This window comes from Trichoplax adhaerens, genomic scaffold (genome assembly GCF_000150275.1).
Source record: "Trichoplax adhaerens TRIADscaffold_48 genomic scaffold, whole genome shotgun sequence".
NCBI lineage: Eukaryota > Metazoa > Placozoa > Uniplacotomia > Trichoplacea > Trichoplacidae > Trichoplax > Trichoplax adhaerens.
In genome coordinates, this window is record NW_002060988.1 from 14,512 (window position 1) to 27,631 (window position 13,120).

At 31.6% G+C, this 13,120-nt stretch overlaps 1 protein-coding gene across 1 annotated transcript in view; it reads left to right on the forward strand.

The window, feature by feature from the left end:
- Nucleotides 1–4,347: 4,347 nt before the first annotated feature.
- Nucleotides 4,348–13,120, forward strand: part of TRIADDRAFT_34144 (uncharacterized protein) — a gene marked incomplete at both ends in the record, with an annotated part of 40,105 nt that continues 31,332 nt past the window's right edge. Inside the window, one exon of the mRNA XM_002118360.1 lies at nucleotides 4,348–4,627. Coding sequence (XP_002118396.1) covers nucleotides 4,348–4,627 — 280 coding nt within the window. The remainder of the gene's footprint in view (nucleotides 4,628–13,120) is intronic.

Here is a 13,120-nt window from a genome sequence, read left to right on the forward strand (position 1 = left end):
ATTGAACTAGTTTGACTGTAAAATATAAAACAAACATGATTACTTAAATCCTATAGCCAAAAAGCTAAACTAGTTACTTGCTGTTTAAATTTACTTGATTTTCTTGTCATGAAACACTGTAAATGGTAAACTGTAAAGCAAACATTGCACGAAAGAATACATTAACCTTTGGTGTTATCATAACGAACGATATCGTAAGATCATGATGCTGCTTTCTACCATAATTCAATGAACCCAAACAGTATTTTTCCATTTTTAAGTGACACCTATAGAAATAAGTTTAACTATATCAAGACATCATTAATGAAGTATTTTATAGTAAATTGACTAAATGATCTACTAATAAATAGTTCAATACAACGTTTATGCTAATATCGTTGCATTTTTTTAGTCATTGCTTGTGCTCATAATACAGTAGTGTGTAAGTCTATTTGTCTTTATTTTATGAAACTGTTAACTTGACGTACTTAGAAAGCTCTATTAAAGCTATCGTGAATTCGGTGATATCATATAACTTACGAAATCAGTGGACACCGTCCTCTGCGGAGCTATTACAGTAATTAATTGTCACGGACTACTCTCCTTAACTGATTGAATGTGATAATAGAAGTAGGAATCAAATTAACAACGTTCGTTCAATTAGTTACTTTGTTAATACATGCAAGTTATATCAAAAATTACAAATTATGACGCACCATACAGTAAACCCTATAAAGCAACAAGTTAGTCAATTTAGGAGTGTTACTGATTCCTTACAAAGAGCTACCAAACATTTTCTAAGCTATCAAAGTAGTGTTTATAGTAATCTTGATGATTGTTGAATATTGCTGTAATCGAATGAAAAGTCTACTGCGATAGGTCATCCTTGATCAACAAATTATTCCTTTTACCGCATCATCATTTTAACTTTTCCAGATTCTTTCAATTGACCACAACCAATATCATATCATATTTAAAACGATATAATTCGATTAGAGCGAGTGTACTGTTATCATATTCTTATGCTTCTTGTAGCAATTTGACTGATTGGAAAACTTGCTTGTTTTACAATACATCACTAAGAAATAATAGGATTAGACAGACAGTGGTAGGGAATAAACTGTATTTGACAATCTCAATTTTCTAGTCAGCTACATCTATTAGCTAAAGGTATTCATAAAGAGTAGCAATGCTTATAGTGGTGAATTTGAGTAAACAGTAGAATGATATTAACTCATATCGTAGTCAATTCTAGCTTAAAACTTATTAGTAATTACTTGATATTAATCGATGCAATATCAATATTTATATTCATTCTTTCTCTTCTAGGCTTGTTTTAAAATTTCCACTTATAGAATCGATTGATTCAACTGCTGCTAAAATTATAACAACATCATGAAGGTGCTAATAATAATAGCTATCCTTCTTTATTCTATTGGTTTATCGTATCAAACAGGTTAGATATATATCGGTCTAGAAGTATCCAAACAGGCCTAAGCATAATTGAATATTCAATAATCATGTAGTCAAAGTATTTTTATTATGGCTAATACTTTTTACTCAGCCCAATGAAATCTAATTTCTAAGTATGAACATGTGTACATACTTTCAGTACTATAATCTATGGTAATTTTATTTTTGAATACAATAATCTTTAATCTATAATTGTGCCAGCTTGAAAAAATTGACATTACACTATTTGCATATCATTGCTTATCTAGTACTCCATTAGCAGTAATATAATCTACTAGTAAATATACACACGAGTAAAATGATATTATTTTAATTCAAAATGGAATTCTATATCAGTACATATCTAGTAATCCGTTAGCAGTAATAAATCTCTTAGTAAAATACATTAGCTCACAAGCATATTTGCCCCTAATTGAAAATAAAGTGTAAGCTTTATATTTGTAGAAATGTTTAAACATTCCATTAAATTATTTAGGATGTTTTATCACTAAGGTGAGATTTGAGAAGTTAAAATACTTTACTGTATCGTATGAAATGAATATCAACCATCTACGTATGGCTATCGGATGCTGTTTGACTGTTTATGGCAGGGTAGTTTTCATTAGCTGTAGATAAGAATTTCCATTTCAGATCTTAATCTACTACTAGTCAGAGTCTAATTAGCAAACCTAACTATCGATTTTATTACTATATAATATCATTTCTCTAGCTATCCCGAAATGCTAATTAGTAAGCAACGTTTCATGGTAAATGTACTAACCTATTATGTAAATAAAGAGGATGAGCTGCGCTAGATTAATTATTTGTCAATATAGTAGTGAATGAAAAGTGTGTTGTATGATTTCCTAATTAATCATTGAATCTTCAGAAAAATAGAAAGATTTAGTATAATTGATGCATGATAAAACTATAACGATGCGAGAATGTTATTTGCAATACATCATGACAGGTTTTTTTTATTGCTTTCCTCTTAGATTCCGAAACGGCACATAGTATCGGAAGAGAATTTCATTTTGGATACTGTGATACTGTTCTAAGCGCTGTAATACCGTATGCTGTCATAACAGCTCTTAACAAATCTACTGGTATTAATATTACGAATAATCATGATATGACGTCAACTCTGTATAACATTTCATCATACAATTCATTGACTATAACACTTGCAAGCAACTTAGAAAATACAGCATCAGGAGTAACTTGGAAGACCGTGTATATAACTTCAGATGAAGATATAACAGTTGCTTGTTATTATGGAGACACAACTGCACAAACTGCATACTCTATATTGCCAAGTCAATTTTATGGTAAAGAATATATTGTTGCCATGTATCGTCCTTTATTTTATGGACAGATATTGATGATCAGTAACGATAACGATACACAAGTGGAGATTACTTTCTCACATAATACTGTCTATAACGGTCAAACTTATTCGCAAAATAGGAATCTGACAATTACTTTACAACGCAATCAAGGATTTTATTTACAGATTAATCAAGATCTAACTGGAACAATTATCTACTCCAATAATAATATCGCAGTTCTAGCTGGCAACAAGTGTTCTAGAATAAAGGCAGGAAATTGTGAACCAGTAGTACAACATTATATGCCAATTAAATTTTTAGGCAAGAATTACATCTTATCGACTTTAACAGGCGTAAAAGCCGGCAGTATATTTCGCGTTGTCGCCGCTTACAATAATACTAAAGTACGCTTAAACTTTACAATTGCAACTTATGAGTTATTACGAGGTGGATTCGCAGAATTTGAACTATCTGCGGATACTGATGCATTTCTAACGTGTGATTACCCATGTTTAGTAGTACAATTCGCTATTCAATCCTTCGGTAGTACCGGAAATGATCCATTTATGAATATCGTACCAGCAATAGAACAATACAGTCGCAATCTCGTCGTATCTGTATCACCAACTATAGTAACAAACCTGAATTTCGATCGAAATTACGTCTTAATTACTATACAAGATAAGTATAAAGATGGATTAATGCTTAATGGAGCAGTAATAAAAGGCGTTGTGTGGCGACAAGTCACTACAGATATTGTTAATAATACTTATTCTACAGCACCTATTCCGGTTTCGACTGGTACAACTAGATTTACTCATAAAGATAGTAGTGTAATGTATGGATCGATTCAATATGGTCTAAGCGGTAATCTTAATGGTTACGCTTTCCTTGGTGGCTTACAAGTAACTACAATAATTTCTTGTAAGTAAACTAAACTTAATGAATGTTAGATAATTATAAATGATTGGGATATGGCTAATAATTTTGCAATGTCTTTAAGGCATTTTAGAAATTATATAACATCACGGTATCATAATCATTATAAGTTCGATATTGTTATTATAGCAATTTACATATGTTTCGTATACTAAATTATTTTAAAAATAAGATAAGTATGATTGAAGTAATCATTTAAGTATTTTCAAAACTTAACAAGATGTTATTCTAATACATCGATGAATTAGTTTATACTGTACGTACATCTATACTTGCAATGTAATGTAATAATAGCTTTACTTCTGGCTACAATCTGTGAAAAGGCGATATCTTGTATCATTTCTGTACTTTGGTTCTGCAGTTGTACTTACATGTTATAGACTATACAATCTATTCTAATAACTGGTTTAATAATTATGCAATATCATATTTGTGATCGAAAAGATCTTGTTTTACTACCGTATAAGTACGTAGGTACATTACACATTAAGTAACAAATTATAAATCATAATCATGAAATACAATGAACTTGTATAAATGTAATACATGTATACCAATTATTACTTCATGAATGAATTTTATTACTATCTACAACAGTTATAATATCAAATAGAAATTAATATCATCTATCATTTTGAACCTAGATCATCCAAGAATAATACAACATCCGAAAAGTGTTAATATTATCTATGGAAAAACACTTACACTGCAATGTAATGGAACTAGTAGTCCTATCGCTAACGTAACTTGGCTGAAAGATGGCAATCCACTGACAAGTTATGATGATATAAAGTTAATTGAGAACTTTTACGTTTATAGTCGTCTGACTATATCAAATATAACTACACAAGATGAAGGATTATATCAATGTCGTTACGATAATATAATAGGATCAATCACTAGCGAAGTCGCCACTGTTGCGATTTACGGTAAGCACAGTACTTGTTGTAATTATTTCTTCAACAGAATTATAGGCATTATTTCAAAATGTCAGTAGTTACCACCGGTCAAGATATATTCGTAGTATTACAATTCTGTGTTGTAATCTATGTAATTTGGGATATGTTACAGATTGAGATTTGTAGCAAGAAAGGTTAAACTAACTAGGGTTTCACAATAAATTATCACCACTTCTTAGGAATATAAGTGAACACTTTATCAGTTCACTAACATAGCTTTAATATTCGTCTAAAAACTACACAACAGTAAAACAGGTTAGAACGAGTCGTCCAATCGGAAGATGACAACTCATGCAAAGCGTTACAAACAGGACCTTACTTAACGCTAGTTTATCTCTTTAAATTACTTAATACGTATTAAGATCTCCCAAGAAGTTAAAGATCAATACTTACTGTGCACGTTATACAGCATAATAATTCATTAATACATCATGTGGTATAGCATAGCTGTAATAGGGTATTGTTATATATCGATATCTTAGTCTCTGTAATTAAATTTAGTCAATTTACGCGAAATAGCCTTGTTACAGTTGACAAATTAAGATTCGTTTGACTGATATCAGAATTATATACGAGTGCATATGTAGTGTACGGGTTGTTAGCCCTAGGTTCGTAATCCGTCAACTCAAAATTCTGAGTTGCTAAAATTGAGCAAATCTCTAATGTGACACAAAATAGTCAACACCGTATAATTAACTTATAACAGTTAAATTTATTAACGTCCGCGTCTTGTCCGTCGGAGAAGAATTCCAATTTCTTCCTCTCATAATGACAGTCGAAAGTGGCTAAGATAAACCGGATAATCGACTTAGCCTCCACGATAACAATTCTGTACAGCTTATACAAATTATCATCAATTGCTCCTCTACATAGGAGTCATCAATCACATTAGTACATTGCTTAATAACATTACTTAATATGGCTATCAGCTACGGCCTTATATAGCACATACTAAATGTGTGCCGTTTCATCATACTAGCCATATCAACACTTACTTTATTAAGACATACAGTTCTACACTACATACTATCACTGTATTGCCTACTCAAAACTGCTGTAATTAGCTAAAATCACTACAACATAACTCATATATTACAGTAGCATACCACGAATGAAATTTTATCAAAAAATGTACATCATGAAATGGCTGCATTAATCGATGACTATCGCAGCTACTTAAGCAATATAAAGTTAAAAGTTAAGTATTCAGAATGGTGTATCTGATTACAGAATTATAACCCGCTCAAAATGTTTCCAATACAATATTAATTAACTTTAGTCGCTGTATTTACTTAAACAGTATAAAAAATTGTTAGGAATCAGAACGATAGACTTTAGTATGAATATTAGTGATCGATCTTCTTAACTTAATTGGAACAGGTACTTTACTCGTATATACTGTACACATTAACTAATTTATTATATTATCACTTCATGTAACAGATACATTTCCTACGAATACTCACTTAGTAACAGACTTTATATTACAAATTACAGACATAACGGTAACTTTATCATTACACGAGCTCACACATGCGTATGTATTACAAACAGCTAATTGGTACGGTTTAATAACATAAAAGTCACCGACTTATTAAACTTTTGAAAGTCTTGAAATTCCGACATATTATGTGTATAACTTTTCTACAAAAAATACTGCCTTTCTTCTTTATTTTAGTAGTACCTCGTCAAGTACAGTATGCGCCGTACAGTGGGGCCACTCATCTTTCTTTTATTACATTAGATCCCTCGCTCGTTACTGTACTGTTCTGTATACTTGGCATACCATACTGCACAGTAGCCCATTCCATCTATATACACAAAGTATTCCCAAACTTAGCTCAAGCTGTCCAACGAGTTCTTAAATAGATTTACCATAAATATATTAAATTAAATTTCCAATCTTGCTTTCGTGTAGTCTTAGTTTTACAAATAAAGTAAGATAGAGAAGACCTATGGCTAGAGGCATAGCGCAGCGTAGGTTTACTAGCTGAGCTAGTGGCCTGATGTAATGTACAGTATCTCCTTTAATTTAAGGGTCTCTGGTGTACGATACAGTTAAGGTACATTCACACAATGAACTTTTTACTGATCCAGCGTAGGTACAGCAGCTTAATGGACTACTAAAAGGTTTCTTTTAGTTGTCCATGACCGTACAGGAGCGAAGCCAGTAGGCTAGATATTTTCAGTGCTATACTGTACATAGAAATCAAACTATTAAGATGTTAAATACAAAATTATTTACGCCAGTGGTCAAACACTTCGGGGGATGGGATAGTCGTAGAATATACTGTCAGGGACTTCTAAGAGATAGAAGTCCTTATAGCGTAGTATATTATAATACTATAATTTCAAAAAAATACGCCTTTCGCACTAAAGTTAGCGTTGCTACCAGTGAGATCGAGTATGAACTTTGGCTCGGATCACAGACCATCCAAAAACTAGTTCGTACAGTACAGTACACTGATTGCTACAACTGTACTGTCATCCCCATCGTATAGATGTATAAAATATCAATGTTGTATTTTGTACTGTAGTATAAGCGAGATTACTAGCAAACGTGGTGTTATTTTCAACTCCAACAAGTTATAACTCTAGTACTTATAAAATTATAAACTTTATCTGTAATAAATGATCTCTACTTTGTGCGTATACATTTTCTATACCTACCCACTATATACTGTACCATGACTTTTACATTTTCTATGTATTTTTTAGGCCGATTTGCAGTTCGTTTTATTTTATACGCTATACACTGAATGTACATTGTAATAATACTGTATTGATTTATAGCGCATTATAACCACGAGTGCTCGCCTACTTATTTTGATATTAGATTATAAAATAATACGAAGTATTGGAAGAGAATTCTATTTCGGACTTTTCAACTCTTTTAATTCTGCTACAACGGCAGCTGCTATCGTCACAGCTCTGGATAAATCTGCCACCATTACTGTTAGAAATAACTATTTCAATACAGCTACTCAATACAATGTTGCATCTTACGACTCGATAACCATAAAATTTACAGAAACAAGCGAAAATAGAGTAACAGGAATAGCTTCAAGGACAATACATATCACTTCAGATGAAGATATAACTGTTACCAGTTTACAAGCATCTAGCCTACTAGGAAGCTCATCTCATATTTTACCAGTCCAATTTTATGGTAAAGAATATGTTATTGCCACATATACTTCTATTAGTTCAGGACAAATGTTAATAATCAGTAAAGATGTCAACACACAAGTTGAGATTAGCTTCCCAAGCAATACTAATTACGGAGGTCAAACTTATTCTAGAAATAGGAATCTGACGATTAATTTACTACCTAATCAAGGATTCTTTTTCGGGATCCGGCAAGATCTAACTGGAACAATTATATATTCTAACAAAGATATCTCAGTTCTAGCTGGAAATCGTTGCGCTAACGTTCCTATAAGTAAAACTACTTGCGAACCTTTACAAGAACATTATATGCCAAGTAAATACTTAGGTCAAAATTATATATTATCGACATTTACTGGTAGAGCAGCTGGAGATATATATCGTATCGTCGCCGCTTACGATAATACTACGGTACGTCTTCAGTCAGCAAGTTCAAATTACAAGTTATCCCGAGGCGAGTTTACACAACTCGAGTTAGCTAGCGGCACTGATTCGTTTCTTACGTGCGATAAGCCATGTCTAGTTGTACAATACGCTAAAGGAAATAAGGCAGATCTTAAGAGAGCTGATCCGTTTATGACAATTGTACCAGCAATCGAACAATATAGTAACAATCTCGTAATAACCGTACCATCGTTATTTACAACATTACAATATCAATCCAAATTACGTCTTAATCACGATACAAGATAAATATAAAGACGGATTAATGTTAAATGGAGAAGTATTACAAGGAATCAGTTGGCGACAAGTCACTACGAATGATGTAAGTAATGTTTACTCTACAGCATCTATAAATGTTCCGATTGGTACAAGCAGATTAACTCATAATGACAGTAGTATAATATATGGAGCCATTCAGTACGGTTGGGGTTCTGGAAATATTGGTTATGGTTCATTTGGCGATATACAATGGTCTACAATGTTTTCTTGTAAGTCAATTGAATTCACAGTCTACGATAATCGTAGTCATTAAGTATATTTAAATTTTATAGTAAGATCGTATATGCATAGTATTTTAATTTATATAAATAACGAAACTATAATCTTAGTTATACAGTAGTTAGATATTACTTATCATAAATAATAGAATAAGTAGGCTACAATATATAATCTCGTACAATCATCTATAATAATAATTGCAAACGTTCTGCTACCGTATATCTACAAAAGTAATTCTAAATTTAAACAATTTGTGGATAGTTTTTCCCTAAAATCATTTTATGGAATGGATAAATATCTATGTGGCCACCAATCCAATTTATGGCTAAATCTTGATCCATTTCATAAAAATTAATTTATACGGTTAATATACCTAGATTCACCCCGAATTGTTCAGTATCCAACAAATACTCTTGTGTATGAAGGCAACTTGACAATGCTAGAATGTAATGGAACAAGCTCACCGATATCTACTGTTACTTGGTTAAAAGATGGCATAGCTCTTCAAAACTATAAAAATATAACGATAATAGAAAAATTTTATACGTACAGTCGTCTTGTAATACCAGAAGTATTTAATAATGACATCGGGAACTATCAATGCCAATACAGTAACTTTTTAGGATCAGCAACGAGTAATAAGACGTTTATAGATTTGATAGGTAAGTTAATTTGGTTTGAAAATGTATTAAAACGATATATTGAAGTAGATGTAACCGATACGCCATAGATAGACTAAGTATTTGTCACTAGAAATAGGCTAATTCTAAATAAATTACCGTTTATCCTTGCTCTATATTTCAACAAATTTACTTTATTTGACGTACAGAATTTGTAGAAAGCTATGTTTTGATCCAATTCAGTGTAGATGTGAATAAATACAAATTTTAGACTAAAGGCAGTTAAACGGATTATAGACTATAAACTATTTCTAGTACTTCTACGTAATCGAACATTATTGAATCTACAATAATTCTCTAAACGAATTACAAAATTAATTTGATTAAGGTATTATTTTAGTAACGTAGAGCAAGGATAAGGTTAGCAGAATAATAAAAGTATCAAGATTTGGCACTAAGTTTTAATTCTTTGATTAAAATACTTTTTAACAATGTAGCCATTCCAACATTTGAACGCAGTCCTAGTCCAGTTTTTGTACCGATTAATCAAGAAATCGTCTTACAATGCCATGGTAGCAGTAATCCAGCTGCAATTCAATTATCATGGATAAGAAATAGCACATTACTAAATAGATATTCTACTTCGCTAATAGTCAATAGCAGCAATTTAAGGTTTGTTGGTCAATTAAAAATAAATTCATCTAACAACGAAGATGCTGGCAATTACAAATGCAATATTAGCAATGGCTACAGTTTAGCGCTTTCGTCTGACATTATAGTAATAGTTCAAGGTAATAATCTAAAATTTAATAAATATCCAATATATTAGCGTAATTTCAGTAACAGCTATATAAATCATTTTTTATAGTCGTTTTATTCCTTATCGTTCCCTTTCTAGTGCCACCGTCGTCGGTACAGCAAGCTCAAGCATCCAATATTACAGCCACTAATATCACAATATCGTGGATTCCTCCTATATTTGATGGCTATTCGCCCATTATTAACTACACTCTTCAGCTTTATAATCATCTCAATAGCACACTAAATAGTAGATGCATGTCAAGTTTAACTGAGCAAGGATGTATTGTTACTAATACGCTGACAAGATTGTATAATCTCAAACCATATAGTACTTATTTCTTGCATATATGGGCTAGTAATGCTATTGGACAAAGCGGAAAAGAGATATTATCAATCAAGACAGATGAAGCTGGTAAGAGTATTATATCATTTATTACAATTAAAATTAAATTAGATACTAATAATTAAAGTATAATAATATATGATAATTATTTAGAGCTAAAGATAAAGTACGATATATGAAACTTTTCGTTACACTATTTTAGACACACGGTCAATGATTTTAATTTTTGTTTTCGCGGTAGTTCCTGAAGGCCCAGTTAGAAATGCTTATGCTCTGGGTTATAATGCTACAACAATTAAAGTCGTATGGGAGTTACCAAGGCGTCCTAATGGCTTACTAGGTTATCTAGTCTATCAATGGGAAACAGAATATACTACCAATACATCAATACATAACTCAAGTCTAATCTATAACGGAAGCCAAACCGAATATTATTCGACAAATCTGCATGAATCACATATGTACTTCTATAAAATCGTAGCGTATAACATTAAATATAATTTTGTTGGGGCTGCCAGTGAAATTATTAACGCTACGAGCCATGAAGACGGTAAATCAATTTGAATGATTATAGCAAAAATCACATTACTAAACTTAGATACTATTTAATAGTTCTAATTATAAAAACTATAAGCTATAGTAAATCAAGTAATGGTCTTCTATGCATTTTCAATTAAGTTCTTTATTTATTTATACTTGAAGTGCATAGTCAGAGTTTTGATATTACTGTACAAATTTATCTTACATAAGGACCTTATTCTAGGATCTATAATCACTTTCATAGAGTACATATCATTTCGTATTCACTTACAGTCTAAATTTGTTGTTAATAAAAAACCCAGCTGTTTTCAAATTGATCTTAAATTGCATTAGCTTTCTTTGCATACAACATATAAATATTCGCTTATTTTTCATAATTTACAGTACCTAGTTCACATCCGCAAAGTATCATTACCACTGTTTTGTCATCTACATCAATTAACGTATCTTGGCAGCCACCACAAATTCTCGATCGTAATGGTATTATCGTCACATATAGTCTACGGTATAATTCAACGCGATGGAATGATAATGGTATCATACAAACTACTGGCTCTAATACTAAAGTTATATTACAAAATTTAATTCCGTTCACTACCTACAATATCACAATTAAAGCCGCAACTATTGTGGGATATGGACCTGAAAGTCCGGTCATGTCATCTACAACTTTTCAATCAGGTTAGATTTTTTGTTTTATTGTTAACTACAAGAATGAAATGATAAAAATTTTAAACACGTACAATTTCTTCCTGAATAATCTCACAATGACCGAAGTTATACTAAATGTCTTCTATATAATTATTTATAGAATACCATTATAACTTATATTTAATAAATGTAACAACGTTAACATCGACCTCGATTTATATTTCATGGCAGCCAATACCATTATTCGAGCGTAATGGCATTATTACAGTTTACAATATTAGTTACCATTCCTTACAACGGAATCACAACGGTATAATCCAAGTCGATGGCTTAACATTATCTAACGTGCTATCTAATCTGCTGCCTTACACTACGTATAATGTGACAGTTAGAGCTTCTACATCAGTCGGATTCGGTCCTACTAGTCCATTCGTGTCAGTCTTGACACATCAATCGGGTAAGATATTATACAGTAACATTGTATTTGCTAGTTGTTATCAATTAAGACGGTAATACGACGTAATTTATATAGATTATAATACAATAAAAGTTTGTAAGATTACTAGTCTTATTCGATCTTAATTCAAAAAATAAATACACTTAATTAACTGTGAATTTAGTGTACTCCGTAATAAAGTAAAATAAAGTTCTTGATCTAGAGTAAATTCTAAAATAGATCGATGATGCTCACAATGTGCTTGATTCTTTGTTTATAGTACCTAATACCTATCCATCAGATGTCAATGTAACAACGTTAACATCGACCTCGATTTATATTTCATGGCAGCCAATACCATTATTCGAGCGTAATGGCATTATTACAGTTTACAATATTAGTTACCATTCCTTACAACGGAATCACAACGGTATAATCCAAGTCGATGGCTTAACATTATCTAACGTGCTATCTAATCTGCTGCCTTACACTACGTATAATGTGACAGTTAGAGCTTCTACATCAGTCGGATTCGGTCCTACTAGTCCATTCGTGTCAGTCTTGACACATCAATCGGGTAAGATATTATACAGTAACATTGTATTTGCTAGTTGTTATCAATTAAGACGGTAATACGACGTAATTTATATAGATTATAATACAATAAAAGTTTGTAAGATTACTAGTCTTATTCGATCTTAAATCATAAATACACTTAATTAACTGTGAATTTAGTGTACTCCGTAATAAAGTAAAATAAAGTTCTTGATCTAGAGTAAATTCTAAAATAGATCGATGATGCTCACAATGTGCTTGATTCTTTGTTTATAGTACCTAATACCTATCCATCAGATATCAATGTAACAACGTTAACATCGACCTCGATTTATATTTCATGGCAGCCAATACCATTATTCGAGCGTAATGGCATTATTACAGCTTNCAATATTAGTTAACATTCC